Here is a 17,362-nt window from a genome sequence, read left to right on the forward strand (position 1 = left end):
GTCTAATCTGGGACAATACTTTAGTCATAGCAAACTGCACAGTCTAATCTGGGACAATACTTTAGTCATATGTGGACTGCACAGTCTAATCTGGGACAATACTTTAGTCATATGCGGACTGCACAGTCTAATCTGGGACAATGGACAATACTTTAGTCATATGTGCGGACTGCACAGTCAAATCTGGGACAATACTTTAGTCATAGCAAACTGCACAGTCTAATCTGGGACAATACTTTAGTCATATGTGGACTGCACAGTCTAATCTGGGACAATACTTTAGTCATATGCGGACTGCACAGTCTAATCTGGGACAATACTTTAGTCATATGCGGACTGCACAGTCTAATCTGGGACAATACTTTATGCACATGCATGAAGCCAAATGTACCCAGAGTGTGGCTGATATCTTTTGAAAGATTAACGCGATAGTATTGTATATGATACATACTTTGTTCAGCATATACATATTTTTCAAAATTGGCTATTAATTTAGCAGCCCATTGTGACTGAATATTGGATAGAGTCTAAGGGATGTTGTTGAAATACCTCTACAAATCAAAACATGGAGAGATGCTGCTCAATGACCTTTGTCTTTATTATCCTCTCTCTTTGAAAACATGGTTTAAACTAAAGTGTGGCCCCTGATTAGACTGTGCACTCAGTCATTTGTGCATATACACAGTTCTGTGCTGACACTTCCTTTTAACAAAAATGCCATAAAAGCAGAAAGTGTAATCCCTGGCTAATCTGGGACGGCACTTTACCCACATGCATTATGCCTTGTTTTCCCTGAGCAAGCTTATTTTGAAAAATGCAGATCCCATGTTTGATGTATACAGTGCTGTACAGATACAGATTAACTTTACAGGAAGAGCAAGTCATTCAAGCCCAAGTCAAGTCCTCAAACTGTAAGTATGTTAATGTGTAAACCCTTTATTACTCAGATACGCACTTTGATGTGTTTGTAGTCACTTGGAAAATCAAATGTATTTAAAAACTTTTCTTATAAGATAAAAGTTGTATAGCCTTCATTTCCAACCATAAGGTTTTGATGAGCAGCAAACAAAATAAAACCTGAAAAGATAGCAAGTTACTTGTAGGCTGTACTGGTTTTATGCTGGATGCATATGAACATTTTCACTTTGTTTCTAAGGGAGAAAAGATCATGAAGTTCTTAAATATAGCAGATATTAGATGTAACTCCTGTCTTTTAATTTTGCATAATTAGCTGTGCAAAAGTAAGAACTCGAGGAACTTAAATTGAATTAATCTTAAAAGCAACAGCCATCAAAGGTTGCTTTCCACCTTTATGTATTTATCAAAGATATTTGTTTATGCCCCCTTTCGAAGAAGAGGGGGTATATTGTTTTGCACATGTCGGTTGGTCCGTCAGATCGTTTCCGGATAACTCAAGAATTCTTAGGCCTAGAATCATGAAACTTCATAGGTACATTGCTAATGACTGGCAGATGACCCCTATTGATTTTCAGGTCACTAGGTCAAAGGTCAAGGTCACAGTGACTCGAAATAGTAAAATGGTTTCCGGATGATAGCTCAAGAATGCTTATGCCTAGGATCATGAAACTATATAGGTACATTCATTATGACTGGCAGATGACCCCTATTGATTTTCAGGTCACTAGGTCAAAGGTCAAGGTCACAGTGACTCGAAACAGTAAAATGGTTTCCGGATGATAACTCAAGAATGCTTACACCTAGGATCATGAAACTTCATAGGAACATTGATCATGACTGGGAGATGCCCCTATTGATTTTCAGGTCACTAGGTCAAAGGTCAAGGTCACAGTGACTCGAAACAGTAAAATGGTTTCAGGATGATAACTCAAGAATGCATGCCTAGGATCATGAAACTGCATAGGTACATTGATCATGACTGGCAGATGACCCCTTTTGATTTTCAGGTCACTAGGTCAAAGGTCAAGGTCACAGTGATACGAAACAGTAAAATGGTTTCCGGATGATAACTCAAGAATGCTTATGCCTAGGATCATTTAACTTCATAGGTACATGGAACATGACTGGCAGATGTCTCCTATTAATTTTCAGGTCACTAGGTCAAAGGTCAAAGTCACAGTGACTCGAAACAGTAAAAGGGTTTCCTGATGATAACTTAAGAATTATTAGGCCTATGATCATGAAACTTCATAGGTACATTGATCATGACTGGCAGATGACCCCTACTGATTTTTAGGTCACTAGGTCAAAGGTCAAGGTCACATTGACAAAAAACGTATTCACTCAATGGCTGCCACTACAACTGACAGCCCATATGGGGGGGCATGCATGTTTTACAAACAGCCCTTGTTTAACAAATGATGAAATTGTCAATTTATATGGTATGTGTGAAAAAATATTAAATCGGATTGAGTATTATTGAACCTTTAGTTATGTCGTATATTAACTGTACTCCTGCAATATACCTATTTACTTGACATTCGCAGATATCGAGAGCCTTATTTCAATATTTTACAGTAGTGTTCTAATTTCACCTATAAAACTTCTTCCATGACATGCATTCTAACATGTGCATACTACACTTTTCTTGTTGTAGTTGTTCTCGGACGTCAAGACCCTTATTTTCAACAATTATCAGTCTTCCAAATTGATCTATTGACCTCCTTCCATGACCTGGCTTCTTACGTATGCACACATGTCCTATGTTGTTTTTGTTGTTGTAGATGTTCTCAGACATGAAGACCCTAAAGGCAATTGTTCAGCGGACCATGTACATCGGGGGCAATGGTAACAACAAGCAGAAACCTCCTAGTGTTGGACAGCAGTTCCAGGTAAGGATACAACTGTGAGCCACCCTCTGGCAAAACTGCGTTTTATGCATGTGAGTAAAATGTCGTCACAGATTAGCCTATGCGGTCGGCAAAGGCTAATTAGGGATGACAGTCTGGTCTGCAGCTTCCTTGTTTGCTTTAAAGTCAGGCAATATTTTTTTATCTCATCAGTGGACAGGGAAGCTTCTTACATACTGCTATCTGGTCTGGATCTACTGTGGACGCATGATGCACAAGACACAATTTCTTTTTAAGCGGCTCAATTGTATTTGTATATTTTTATTTAGCATTTTTTTTTTTAATGCATATTGCATACATTAATATTCAAATGGAATAATAATGAACAGAACAAACTCCCCATCGTCTAAAATGGCAATACAAAATATATATATATATATATTATATATCATGTTGTAAGAATTTAAAGTTGAAGTTTACAATCAACCAGGATAATTCTTGAATAACAAATAAATAAAAAAATCCTATTCCATTTTTCCATTTCAACAGTGGTCACTGTCCCAGTTGATGTATGCCATGGATCAGGCCAACCTGTTCTTCATTCGATGTATCAAGTCAAATGCAGAGAAACTTCCCTGCCGGTTTGATGACGTGCTGGTCCTACAACAGCTGAGATATACCGGCATGCTGGTCACGGTTAGGATACGACAGTCCGGCTACAACTATCGACTCACATTTGAGGTGATCCTTGTCTGTGGGCTTTTTGTTGATTTGATGATATGCATTCAAACATACAAACTATTTCTGTAGATTGTATTTTTGTCATTGGTTTCTAATCATATACCAATATCAGGCAAGAGAAGCTGTAACTTGAGTATGAATGTGAATTGTCTATCCTACAAATGCTTGATATTTCACTTTTCATTTGTTTTCTGTTAGATAGAGGTATTGTACTGATATTTTGTGTTCAGGTAGTTAACATGCAGACATAGCTTGGCATCGCTAATTTATTATGCCCCCCTTCGAAGAAGAGGGGGTATATTGTTTTGCACATGTCGGTCCGTCCGTCTGTCCGTCCACCTAATGGTTTCCGGATGGTAACTCAAGAACGCTCAGGCCTAGGTCCAGTAGGATCATGAAACTTCATAGGTACATTGATCATGACTGTCAGATGACCCCTATTGATTTTCAGGTCACTAGGTCAAGGTCATAGTGACTCGAAACAGTAAAAGAGTTTCCGGATGATAACTCAAGAACGCTTAGGCCTAGGATCATGAAACTTCATAGGTAAATTGATCATGACTGCCAGATGATTCTCATTGATTTTCAGGTCACTATGTCAAAGGTCAAGGTCACAGTGACTTGAAACAGTAAAATGGTATCCGAAGGAAAACTCAAGAATGCTTACGCCTAGGATCATGAAACTTGATAGGTACATTGATCATGACTGGCAGATGACCCCTATTGATTTTCAGGTCACTTGGTCAAAGGTCAAGGTCACAGTGACTCAAAACAGTAAAATGGTTTCAGGATGATAACTCGAGTGCTTTCCCCTAGGATCATAAAACTTCATAGGTACATTGATCATGACTGGCAGATGACCCCTATTGATTTTCAGGTCACTAGGTCAAAGGTCAAGGTCAAAGTAACTCGAAACAGTAAAATGGTTTTTTGATGATAACTCAAGAATACTAAGGCCTAGGATCATGAAACTTCATAGGTACGTTGATCATGACTGGCAGATGATCCCTTTTGATTTTCAGGTCACTAGGTCAAAGATCAAGGTCATAGTGACTCGAAACAGTAAAATGGTTTCCGGATGATAAGTCAAGAATGCTTTGGCCTAGGATCATGAACCTTCATAGGTACATTGATCATGATTGGCAGATGACCCCTATTTGCTTTTCAGGTCACTACGTCAAAGGTTAAGGTCACAGTGACAAAAAACGTATTTACACAATGGCTGCCACTACAACTGACAGCCCATATGGGGGGCATGCATGTTTTACAAACAGCCCTTGTTGAAATTAAAATTGATAACCATTAAACTTTTAACATTAAAAATGCCTTTTGTTCTGGTCTTGCCATATTTCTTGTATTAATATTAATATTTCAAGTATGATTTTACATGTCTCTCAAATTGAGATATTTTCTTGCTTAAAGGAGTTTGTGCAGATGTACAAGATCATACTGCCAAATGGTTTGCGGAGTAACCAGAGGGATGTGGTCACTTTCCTGGACAACATGAACATGAACAAAGACAACTACCAGATTGGTATAACTAAGGTGAGATACCATGGAATTCATTGGGAGAGGGGGTGTTGTGTCTTTGACTTCATTATCATTTAAGACCCTGTATGTAAAATATATGTTGTTTATTGGAACATGAAAAATTTGTATGCAAAGATAAAGTTTCTTTAATTTGCATATGCCATAGCAGTCAAGATTGTTTGTACAAAGTGGAAATAATTTCACTCTGTCAATCACAGACTGACAAGCTGTGATAGTAGGAATGCATTTGCAGTTTTTATCTCATGAAATTAATTTAAAAGACATCTAACCAAAGAAACTTGAGGTATTTTTATATACAATTTCCTTAATATTCTTCATTTTCTTGTTATTCATTGATTCATCTTGTGACTGTATTCCCCGCGAGCTGAGGTTCATCTACCTTAAATACACTTTTCAACTACCGGTATTATAAAGCCTCACACAATGCAATTCACAGTTATACTAAAAATGATCGCAGTTTAAAACAAGGCATGTTTGTAAAACTTGAGTGCCCCCCCCATATGTTCTGTCAGTTGTAGTGGCAGCCATTGTGTGAATACGTTTTGTGTCACTGTGACCTTGACCTTTGACCTAGTGACCTGAAAATCAATAGGGGTCATCTGCCAGTCATGATCAATGTACCTATGACGTTTCATGATCCTAGGCCTAATTATTCTTGAGTTATCATCCAGATACCATTTTACTGTTTCAAGTCACTGTGACCTTGACCTTTGACTTAGTTTCCTGATAATTAATAGGGGTCATCTGCCATTCATGATCATTGTACTTATGAAGTTTCATGATCATAGGCGTAAGCATTCTTGAGTTATCATATTATCCATATATATACTCATACCAAATTTCAATGAAATCTGCCAAAGCACATCCAAGTTATCATCCGGAAACCATTTTACTGTTTCGAGTCACTGTGACCTTGACCTTTGACCTGAAAATCAATAGGGGTCATCTGCCAGTCATAATCAATGTACCTATGAAGTTTCATGATCCTGGGTTTAAGCGTTCTTGAGTTATCATCCAGAAACCATTTTGCTGTGTCGAGTCACCTTCACCTTTGACCTAGTGACCTGAAAATCAATAGGGGTCATCTGCGATTCATGATCAATGTACCTATGAAATTTCATATCCTAGGCGTAAGCGTTCTTGAGTTATCATCGGGAAATCATTTTTCTGTGTCGAGTCACCGTGACCTTGACCTTTGACCTAGTGACCTGAAAATCAATAGGGGTCATCTGCGAGTCATGATCAATGTACCTATAAAGTTTCATGATCATAGGCGTAAGCGTTCTTGAGTTATCATCCAGAAACCATTTTACTATTTCGAGTCACTGTGACCTTGACCTTTGACCTAGTGACCTGAAAATAAATAGGGGTCATCTGCCAGTCATGATCAATGTACCTATTATGTTTTATGATCCTAGGCCTAAGCGTTCTTGAGTTATCATCCAGAAACCATCTGGTGGACGGACCAACCGACTGACCGACCGACATGTGCAAAACAATATACCCCCTCTTCTTCGAAGTGGGGCATAAATGAAGTTTCATATCCTAGGCGTAAGCGTTCTTGATTTATCATCCGGAAACCATTTTTCTGTGTCGAGTCACTGTGACCTTGACCTTTGACATAGTGACCTGAAAATCAATAGGGGTCATATGTGAGTCATGATCAATGTACCTATGAAGTTTAATGATCCTAGGCGTAAGCGTTCTTGAGTTATCATCCGGAAACCATTTTACTATTTTGAGTCACTGTGACCTTGACCTTTGACCTAGTGACCTGAAAATCAATAGGGTTCATCTGCCAGTCATGATCAATGTACCGATGAAGTTTCATGATCCTAGGCCTAAGCGGTCTTGAGTTATCATCTGGAAACCATCTGGTGGACGGACTGACCAACGTACCGACCGACATGTGCAAAACAATATACCCCCTCTTCTTCGAAGGGGGGCATAAAAAGTAAAAAATCCAACAATAGGGCAATAAAATACTATCTGACCCTATCCTTGCCTCGTCTTAAATCCTTTCCCACTCAGAAGAATATTAAAAATGCCTTAATGCAACCAGCTTAAAACCAGAACAGCCTGTAAGTTACTCACCGTCTGTTCAGGTTTTGTGCTGTTTCCTGCTCATCAGTATCTGAATGTTGGAACTGAAGGCTTTGAAACTTGAATCTAGTAAGGAAGGTCTCAAATTTAATTTGATTTTCTAGGGGACTAGGAATGGGTCAAATTTCCAATCTTAGTAGTAAAGGGATTATTTAGGTGTTCTTGCTGGAGACAGAAAAGCTGTACATAGACGAGTGCCTGCACAGGGCCATCATGAAGAGAGTGGTCTTCCTGCAGAGGTGGGCCAAGGCACGCTGGGAACGCAAGAACTACCTGCAGATGAGAGCAAGTGCCATCACTATACAGGTGAGAATCAGTGACATCACTATACAGGTGAGAATCAGTGACATCACTATACAGGTGAAAATCAGTGACATCACTATACAGGTGAGAATCAGTGACATCACTATACAGGTGAGATTTAGTGACTTCACTATACAGGTGAGAATCAGTCACATCACTATACAGGTGAGAATCAGTCACATCGCTATACAGGTGAGAATCTGTACCATCACTATTCAGGTGAGAATCAGTGCCATCACTATACAGGTGACAAGTGCGAGTGAGAATAAGTGTCATCACTAAATAGGTAAGAATAAGTGCCATCACTATACAGCCATTACAGGTTAGAATTAGTGCCATCACTATACTTGTGAGAATCAGTACCATCACTATACTGGTGAGAATCAGTACCCTCACTATACAGGTGAGAATTAGTGACTTCACTATACAGGTGAGAATCAGTCACATCACTATACAGGTGAGAATCAGTCACATCGCTATACAGGTGAGAATCTGTGCCATAACTATACTGGTGAGAATCAGTGACATCACTATGCATGTGAGAATATGTGACATTAACAACAGGTGAGAATCTGTGACGTCACTACACAGGTGAGAATCTGTGACATCACTATACAGGTGAGATTGAGTGAAATCACTATACAGGTTAGTTCTTGGGCTGTATTAATAAAGCTCCTTTGAGAAAAATGTAAGGACATTTCTTAAATACATTAAATTGTGTAAGTCTCTGGTCTTTTTTGACATAACATGTTTTAAACTAGTAAATATTATTAGAATGATTGATATTGTATCATTTTGTTATCGAGAAACGTTGAATCTTTTTACGCACGATTTAATCAAAATTTCCCCTAAACTCACAATTTAAGTTAAGAAGTATTATAGGAGTGTTATTAATACAGGCCCATGGCCTCTAGAATGTATTGGAGTTCTGGGATCCCATTGGAAATTTTATGTCACTTGACGTCATTCTTACCACATCAATCCTTTGGTCTTGTCCATTATATTCGTAGTGTATGATTTAGTTTGAGGCATACAGATTATTACAATGAATTTTCATGATTTATCATTCTATTTATAGCTTTGAAATAACAGATTTTAAGGTAGCGCACCTCTAATGATTTCCCGCGATTTATTTTACGATCATTGCCGATCTTCAATGATCGCTTATTTTCGAGAGATGCATTTTAATTTTTTTCTAACTTCGAATTTTGAAAAATGTTTAACTTATTTATTTAGAATACATTATTTTCACTATAAATATTGACTTTGATCCAATTATCACCTGAAAAATAGGATTTCGCGATTTCTTCAAAGATCGAGCGAGCCTTTTTACCTGTTTACTTATGGATATCTAATTTAAGGTTGCAATGATGTGAAGTTGTCGTGGCTGAGTGGTTAAGGCGATGGACTACAAATCTTTTGGGATCTTCCCGCGCAGGTTCGATCCCTGCCGACATCGCATACTTTTTGCGACGCGTTTTATTTCTTTTCTAACGTAATTTGATTTAATATAGCACATAAGCTATGCTTATTGTTAAATATGTTGAAAATTGTATGCACATCCTTCAATTTTAAAATTAAAACAACGTTATGGCTAAATTGATTAATTTACTGCTGAAAATACGAATGATGCATGTTGCATTTTTATTTTTATTTCAAAAAGTAAACGGAAAATTTGGCTATTTTTTGGTATTTTTGCTGTATATAGTGTTTCTATAAAAACTAAGTTTAAAATATAACTTAAATGATACTATTTTGAATTTTATGACACTTTGTTTTTTAACCAAACCAAGTTTTACTTGGCTGAAATCACTTACATTTCATGGCGCTATTCCATAGATTAAAATTTGTAAATAATAAATGTCTGTAAAATAAAACTTATTTCATCTTGTTTAAACTTTAAACACCTTTACTGCATCTGCAACTGCATGCCCATATTTGGAAATTTGAATGAATTGACATGACGCCTTATCAGTGATCGCTCCGCCCACTTAATCACGTGGCTCAGCGGGAAGAAAACCTAGACAAGCTAACACCAAAATGGCTTATTTGCCTATAGACTGCATATAGATTTACGCGATATTCCGGATGATTTTATGGACTTGTTTAACACCATATTACACTTGTAAAGGGGTTTATGCCATTTAGTTATTCTGCAAATGCAAAAAATATACGATTAAAGAGAACATCAGCTATTTATAACGGGTAAATCGGTACATTAAACACGCTCTCAAACGCTTGCGCGCTTACCGAAATCGAACCCGTTATTACGTGTAATGGTGGTATTTTCAATAAATTAACACTTCACCGGTATTTACCCGTGTTATTAACAAAATTATTACCGAAACATTCCCCCCTACCCGTGTATTTGACACGAAATAGCGCTTTATAACTGGGAATTCGGTAAAGTTTTACGCGCTTTCTGACGCCGGGTGGGTACCTCAATCCCACATGTTATTGCGTATAAAAGTGATATTAATCATATTAAACATTGCTTATGGGACATTTATACACCACTATAATTTAAAGCGCAAAAAACACAGTAAGTTTGGACATTGTCTGATATAAAATTAGCGTTGTACGAAATGGAATACGGTCAGGCTATTATAAATTAATAAGGCTACCAATATCAGACGCTCGCGCAGGTACCGACTTCCCCGAAGTTACCGCATTTATTGGTTAAATAATATCAGTAATAATAACTCTTTTACAATAGCATTTATCGATACGTCTTTATTAAAATAATAACAAAATGGTTTTCCATTGTTTCTGACACACACAGAAACGCGATTTTTAACGGCGATTTCGTAAAGTTACACGAATTAGGTACCAAAATTCTCAATAATTTTACATGCACACGTGACATAATACATACTTAATAATGCTTAGTTATTGCTTATATGACATTTCAAGTTTGTGAATTAAATTAATGTTCTATAAAGGGGATCCCGGTAACTCTTGAAGCTTCCACTCGCTCTTGTCAATCTTTTTTTCGGCTTTGGAAACGAAATAAATTCAATGTCACTAACTAATCTGTCAGGATATCGATTGTCCGAGTTACATAATCCCCATTGACACCGTTTAACCATTTTTAATCGTTTTTTTAAAGAGGAAAACAAAAGAAAATCGTTGGAATAAAAGTGAACCTAAACATGTAGCTTGTCTAGAAAATGGCGGACAGGTCGTTGCTAACGAGTGCGCCCGATTAATCGATCGCTGATTGGTGGATCAATTCTAGTGGGCGGAGCGACCATAGATAAGGCGTCATGTCAATTATGGAACTTTTATATACCCAAGGGGTGAAAATAAATTGGACAAAAGCCGAGCGTGAGGGTGGTTTTGAAAAAATCGGTATTTTTTTTTAAAGCATGGAAAGCCTACCTACAAATTTGCATGTAGTTCAGTGAAATGATGCTGATTAGGAAAATTATTAATTAAATTATATTTGGATATGTGCCCATTAGAGGTGCGCTACCTTGACTCTCAATACTAGTATTTCTCAGAGATGAGATTTATTTCTCTTGATATCTGAGTACTCAATTGACACAGAAACAAATGAGAACATTCATGTAAATTTATTTTAAAATTTGGTTGATCTAATGCTGATTTCTCGGCATAATCGTATTTAATAAGCGTATCTCTATCTCAAAACATGGTTCAAAACCAAAGTAATACATAATCTTTAATACTTTTAGAAACATATGCGCACATACCTTGCTAGGCACTATGTGGAGAACTTGCGAGAAGCTGCGGTTTGAATTCAGAAGTATTACAGGGGCCGTGTGGTACGCAGGCAATTCATAGAGACAAGGGTTAGTGCCATCAAGATACAGGCCCACGTGAAGGGACATCTCTGCAGGAAGAAGTGAGAATTATGGGACAGTATTGCGCAATTATTGACTAGAGGGCAATTTTATATACTCTGTAAATGCATATTGCTACTATAAATAGTGACAAAATATTGACATCACCCCTTGATGATTGCATGGTTCGGCTGGGCCAATATACTGTGAAAACAATATTATTGTTTAACAATTTGTTATTTGATTTCATGAGTCCTGTTGCAAGTAAAATTAAGTCCTATTTCAACACATAATCCAAAAAAAACACAGACAATTTAAAAAAGTAAAATACATATGAATACTGAAACTGTAGATGATATCGATGACTCTATACTAGTGAGACCTTAACTATCTTTGACCCTAGCTGGACAAGTCACTAGAGTTGAATAAACCAAATGTTGACCTTAATGGTATCTGCCATCCAATACATAAGGCAATTTCTTTTTTAACACTAATACAACTTTTCAGGTGAGCTTTTGTGACCGGTCTTTGTCCGTCGTCTGTCCGTCCGTCCACATTTGTTCATAAACACTCTAGAGGCCACATTTATTGTCCGATCTTCATGAAACTTGGTCAGAAGCTTTGTCCCAATGAAATCTCGGTCGAGTTCGAAACTGGGTCGTGCCGGGTCAAAAACTAGGTCACTAGGTAAAAAAAAGGAAAAACTTGTAAACACTCTAGAAGTCACATTTCATGCCCAATCTTCATGTAACTTTGTCAGAATGTTTGCCTTAATGATATGCAGGTTGAGTTCAAAAGTGGTTCCGGTCCATTGAAAAACATGGCCGCCAGTGGGCGGGACAGTTTTCCTTATTTGGCTATAGAGAACCTTGTAAACACTCTAGAAGTCACAATTTTTGCCCAATCATCATGGAAATTGGTCAAAACATTTGTTTTATTGATATCTCGGACGAGTTCGAAAATGGTCCAGACCGGTAAAAAAAACATGGCCGCCAGTTGGCGGGGCATTTTTCTCTTTATGTACCGGGTATATAGTGAAAACATGTGAACACTCTAGAAGTCACATTCTTGGCCCAATTTTCATGAAATTTGGTCAGAACATTTGTTTCCTTGATATAAGAGTTGAGTTCGAAAATGGTTCCGGTCAGTTGAATAACATGGCTGCAAGGGCGGGGGGGGGATGCAGTTTTCCTTATTTGGCTATACAGAAACCTTGTTAACACTCTAAAAGTCACAATTTTTGCCCAATCATCATGAAAATTGGTTAAAACATTGGTTTTATTGATAACTCGGACGAGTTCAAAAATGGTCCAGATCGGTGAAAAAACATGGCCGCCAGTGGGCGGGGCATTTTTCTCTATATGTATATAGTGAAAACATGTGAACACTCTAGAAGTCACATTTTTGGCCCAATGTTCATGAAATTTGGTCAGAACATTTGTTTCCTTGATATGAGAGTTGAGTTCGAAAATGGTTCCGGTCAGTTGAATAACATGGCTGCCAGGGGGGGGGGGTGCAGTTTTCCTTATTTGGCTATAGAGAAACCTTGTAAACACTCTAGAAGTCACAATTTTTGCCCAATAATCATGAAAGTTGGCTAAAACATTTGTTTTATTGATATCTCGGACGAGTACGAAAATGGTCCAGATCGGTGAAATAACATAGCCGCCAGTGGGCGGGTCATTTTTCTCTATATGTATATAGTGAAAACATGTGAACACTCTAGAAGTCACATTTTTGGCCAAATTTTCATGAAATTTGGTCAGAACATTTGTTTCCTTGATATGAGAGTTGAGATCGAAAATGGTTCCGGTCAGTTGAATAACATAGCTGCCAGGGGGGGTGGGGGGGGGTAGTTTTCCTAATTTCGCTATAGAGAAGCCTTGTAAACACACTAGAAGTCACATTTTTTGCCCAATCATCATGAAAGTTATTTAAAACATTGGTTTTATTGATATCTCGGACGACTTCGAAAGTGGTCCAGATCGGTGAAAAAACATGGCCGCCAGTAGGCGGGGCATTGTTCTCTAAATGTATAAAGTGAAAACATGGGAACACTCTAGAAGTCATATTTTTGGCCCAATTTTCATGAAATTTGGTCAGAACATTTGTTTCCTTGATATGAGAGTTGAGTTCGAAAATGGTTCCGGTCAGTTGAATAACATAGCTGCCGGGGGGGGGGGGGGGGCAGTTTTCCTTATTTGTCTATAGAGAAACCTTGTAAACACTCTAGAAGTCACAATTTTTGCCCAATCATCATGAAAGTTGGCCAAAACATTTGTTTTATTGATATCTCGGACCATATTCGAAAATACTCCAGATCGGTGAAAAACATGGCCGCCAGTGGGCGGGGCATTTTTCTTTATATGTATTTAGTGAAAACATGTGAACACTAGAAGTCACATTTTTGGCCCAATTTTCATGAAATTTGGTCAGAACATTTGTTTTCTTGATATGAGAGTTGAGTTTGAAAATGGTTCCGGTCAGTTGAATAACATGGCTGCCGGGGGGGGGGCAGTTTTCTTATATTTATATAGTAAAAAAAAGCTTGTGAACACACTAGAAGTCACATTTTTTGCCCAATCATCATGAAACTTGGTGAAAAGATTGGTTTTATATATATCACATAATTAATGCCATAATTATTGCCCGTAGATTGTCATAATTTTCATTTTATTTTACAAAATCCTTGTAAACACTCTAGAGGTCACAATTTTGTTTCAGATTTTATGAATCTTGGTCATAATATTTATTTTTGTAAGCAAAGTTTGATGTTTGATGTCAATTCAAAATATAGGTCACCAGGTCAAATCTTACAAAAACAAAATCACTCCATATGCCAGAGTTTTGGTTCAATAATGATGAAATTTGAACAGGATGTTTGTCTGGACAATATCTAGGTCAAGTTTGACGTTTGGTAAAGATTGAATGAACCGACTCCTCTCAGGTGAGCGAACTAGGGCCATCTTGGCCCTCTTGTCTTTATATGTATATAGTGGAAGTTTTCCCTATTTGGCTATAGAGAAACTTTGTAAACACTCTAAAAGTCACAATTTTTGCCCAATCATCATGAAAGTTGGTCAAAATATCGGTTTTATTGATATCTTGGACGAGTTCGACAATGGTTCGGATCGGTGAAAAAACATGGCCGCCAGTGTTTATATTATGTATATAGTGAAAACATGTTAACACTTTAGAAGTCACATTTTTGGCCCAATTTTTATGAAGTTTGGTCAGAACATTTGTTTCTTTGATACAAGAGTTGAGTTCAAAAATGGTTTTGGTCAAACCTGGTGATCGAACACTATGGAAGTCACATTTTATGCCCCCCTTGCTAACTGTTGGCTACATTGATCATGAACCACCAATGACCCCTATTGATCTTCTCGTCACTAGGTCAAAGGTGACGGTCACAGTGATTCAAAATACAAAAATTGGTTTTCAAATGATTATTCAAAAACACTTTCACCTAGGATAAAGACTTCATAGGTACATTGATCATGATTATAAATATACCCCTTTTGAATTTCAAATCACTACATCAAAGATCAACATCACAGTGACTCAAAACAATAAAATTGTTTCTTGATATTTACTGACAATGCTTACGCCTAGATTCATGATCTTCATAGTTACATTGATCATGACTGGCAGATGACCAATATAATGTTCAAGTCACTAGGTCAAACGTCTTAATAACAATGACTCAACAATGTAAAATGGTGTCCAGATGACAACTCAAGAAACCAAGGTCAAGAGTCAAAGTCACAATGACTAATATATTCATATTCGCACAATGGCTGCCATTACAACTGACAGCCTTTATGCAGGCATGCATGTTTTACAAACAGCCCAATACATTTGGTAAAAATTCAATGAACACACTCTTCTCAGGTGAGCGAACTAGGGCCATCTTGGCCCTCTTGTTGTTTTCCTCTTCATGCTTATGCTACATTCAATATCTTATAAATTGCCCATTCACTAAATAAAGAATTTTGTTCTTATTTATTTAACAAACAATTATTGAATTTATTGAAATAATGCTTTATAATTCATAAATGCTAGAAATAGCAATTTTACTTTTTATATTGAACTTTTTACAAAGCATGCTTTTTTATGGCTGCTTAGAGCTATAAGAAGAAGGTATGTTGCAAAAGCAAGCATGATGATTATAGACTGCTACTCACATAATTCACTTCTGGAGTGGTTTCCATTATAGTAATCATTGTTATCTATTCTAATTTGCTTTGGTAGTCATATGATCTTTTGGATATATATTCATTTTGTTGTCTATCATTTTCATTTTTTTGAATATTATTTACAATGAATATTATTCTTTGAAACAAAAAAATATTTGTATGCCCCACCTTGGAAGAAAGCGGGATATAGCATTCAAACTTTCCATCTGTCTGTCTGAATAGCCTGTTTCAGCAGTTAATTTAACATATATTGATGTATTTGAACGAACCAGTCTGAAATGTCCCCCGTCATTGGATGATTAGTCACGTATAACAACGGTCTCCCTACTTCAAAGGTCAAGGTCACATTTCAGGTTACAGGTCAGATTTGGCATTACAACAACTTGAATATTCTTTTCTCAGCCATAACTTTGCCATAAATTGAGGGGTTTTGAAATAAATTGCACAGATGTTGACCATCTTAAGATGGCGAGTCACTTGTAACTCTGCCTCCATACCATAATGGTCAAGGTCACTCTTAAAGATCAAACATCAAATTTGGACATAAAACAGCTTTTGAGTTCAATGATCGATTGTGCCATAAAATAGCTTGTCCACATTGTCATTTATCATTCTTGAAATAGCTTACCACGAATGACCACTATGAGGAAATGGCATTTGTCTGTAAAATCTGTCTCTATATAAGAGGTCAAGGTCACACTTAGAAATCCATGGTCATATTTGGTCATAAAAACAGCTAGTCTTTAAAATTAACTTACTACAAATTACTACAATGAGGAGACTAAATGTTGCATGTGTCACCTGTCTCATAACCTCAAAGGTCAAGGTCACACTTAGAGGTTAAAAATTCAATTTGGCGATTAACGGCTTGTTGTGACATGTTGAATTTTGAGACAAAACTGGATTTTAGGGTATTCCTGACTTTGAAACTTGTCTTGTTTTATCTAAAACTTCTCAGCATGTTCTTTATTCATTAATTAGTTATACGAGTTATTAAATAATTATAATATCACAACCACGTCTACTAGGGCAGGTGATTTAGACCTTAAATCTTTTTCTGATAAAATGTGTAATCACTCAAAAATGTCCTAAGAATTTCTTTGAAAACATGGAGGAATTATCTTTGAGTTTAATTGTTTGGAACTAAATAAATTCTAGCATTATGATTATCTGATCTCAACTGCACTATAAAAAAGTTATAGACTAGTTGTTAGCATTGTTGTATGAAGATTTAACTTGAGCTTATATAGCTAATTTAAAAACAAAAACAAAAAAACTACCAACATGTAACATTTTTAGATGGATAATAGAAGTAAATATTTGATGAAATAAGGAACAGTTAGTAGCGCTGCCCCTTCATTTTCTTTGATGCTATAACATTGACCCTTTCTTGGTATGAAAATGTGTCAATGTGTTTTATTTATGTATATACTAACGCTCGATTGGTCATTGTCGGCTCGGATACTACTTGTACCCCGGGTACCGCCAAAAATCGATATCGTAAAACGCGCTACCGATTATCTTAAACAAACTTCTCTTTAAAAAAAACCTGCATCAACATGCTTTTGAGTATGAGTTTCTATAATATAGAGGCCATTTTACAGAAAATGGACATAAATGTGAATATTATTAATTTAAAAAAAATAGCCGACAACGACCGATTTAGCAATAAATAACCCGGCTTCGTTTTAGTATATTTACCGTACCCGGGGTACATGTAAGTATACTTAAGAGCAACCGGGACTTACATGTAAGTAGTACCCAAGCGACAAGTACCAATCGAGCTATACTAACAGTTTATTGTCATGATTATGTTAATCCTATAGTTAAAATAGTCCATAATGTTTTGTTTTTAATGCGGTTTTCTTTTTATTTGGGTTTTTGTTAAATTTGA

At 36.8% G+C, this 17,362-nt stretch overlaps 1 protein-coding gene and 1 non-coding gene across 2 annotated transcripts in view; both read left to right on the forward strand.

Annotated features, from left to right (window-relative positions):
• The window catches only part of LOC127878006 (unconventional myosin-IXa-like), a 94,004-nt gene extending 81,250 nt beyond the window's left edge, over window positions 1-12,754 (forward strand). The window contains exons 16-21 of the mRNA XM_052424362.1: window positions 872-911; window positions 2,703-2,810; window positions 3,318-3,509; window positions 4,932-5,054; window positions 7,320-7,469; window positions 11,162-12,754. Coding sequence (XP_052280322.1) covers window positions 872-911; window positions 2,703-2,810; window positions 3,318-3,509; window positions 4,932-5,054; window positions 7,320-7,469; window positions 11,162-11,224 — 676 coding nt within the window. The 3' untranslated portion in view covers window positions 11,225-12,754. The remainder of the gene's footprint in view (window positions 1-871; window positions 912-2,702; window positions 2,811-3,317; window positions 3,510-4,931; window positions 5,055-7,319; window positions 7,470-11,161) is intronic.
• On the forward strand, window positions 8,844-8,925 carry Trnac-aca (transfer RNA cysteine (anticodon ACA)). Its single transcript has one exon. It is a non-coding gene; the product is annotated as a tRNA-Cys (tRNA).
• Window positions 12,755-17,362: the final 4,608 nt, after the last annotated feature.

Source organism: Dreissena polymorpha, chromosome 4 (assembly GCF_020536995.1).
Source record: "Dreissena polymorpha isolate Duluth1 chromosome 4, UMN_Dpol_1.0, whole genome shotgun sequence".
Lineage (NCBI taxonomy): Eukaryota > Metazoa > Mollusca > Bivalvia > Myida > Dreissenidae > Dreissena > Dreissena polymorpha.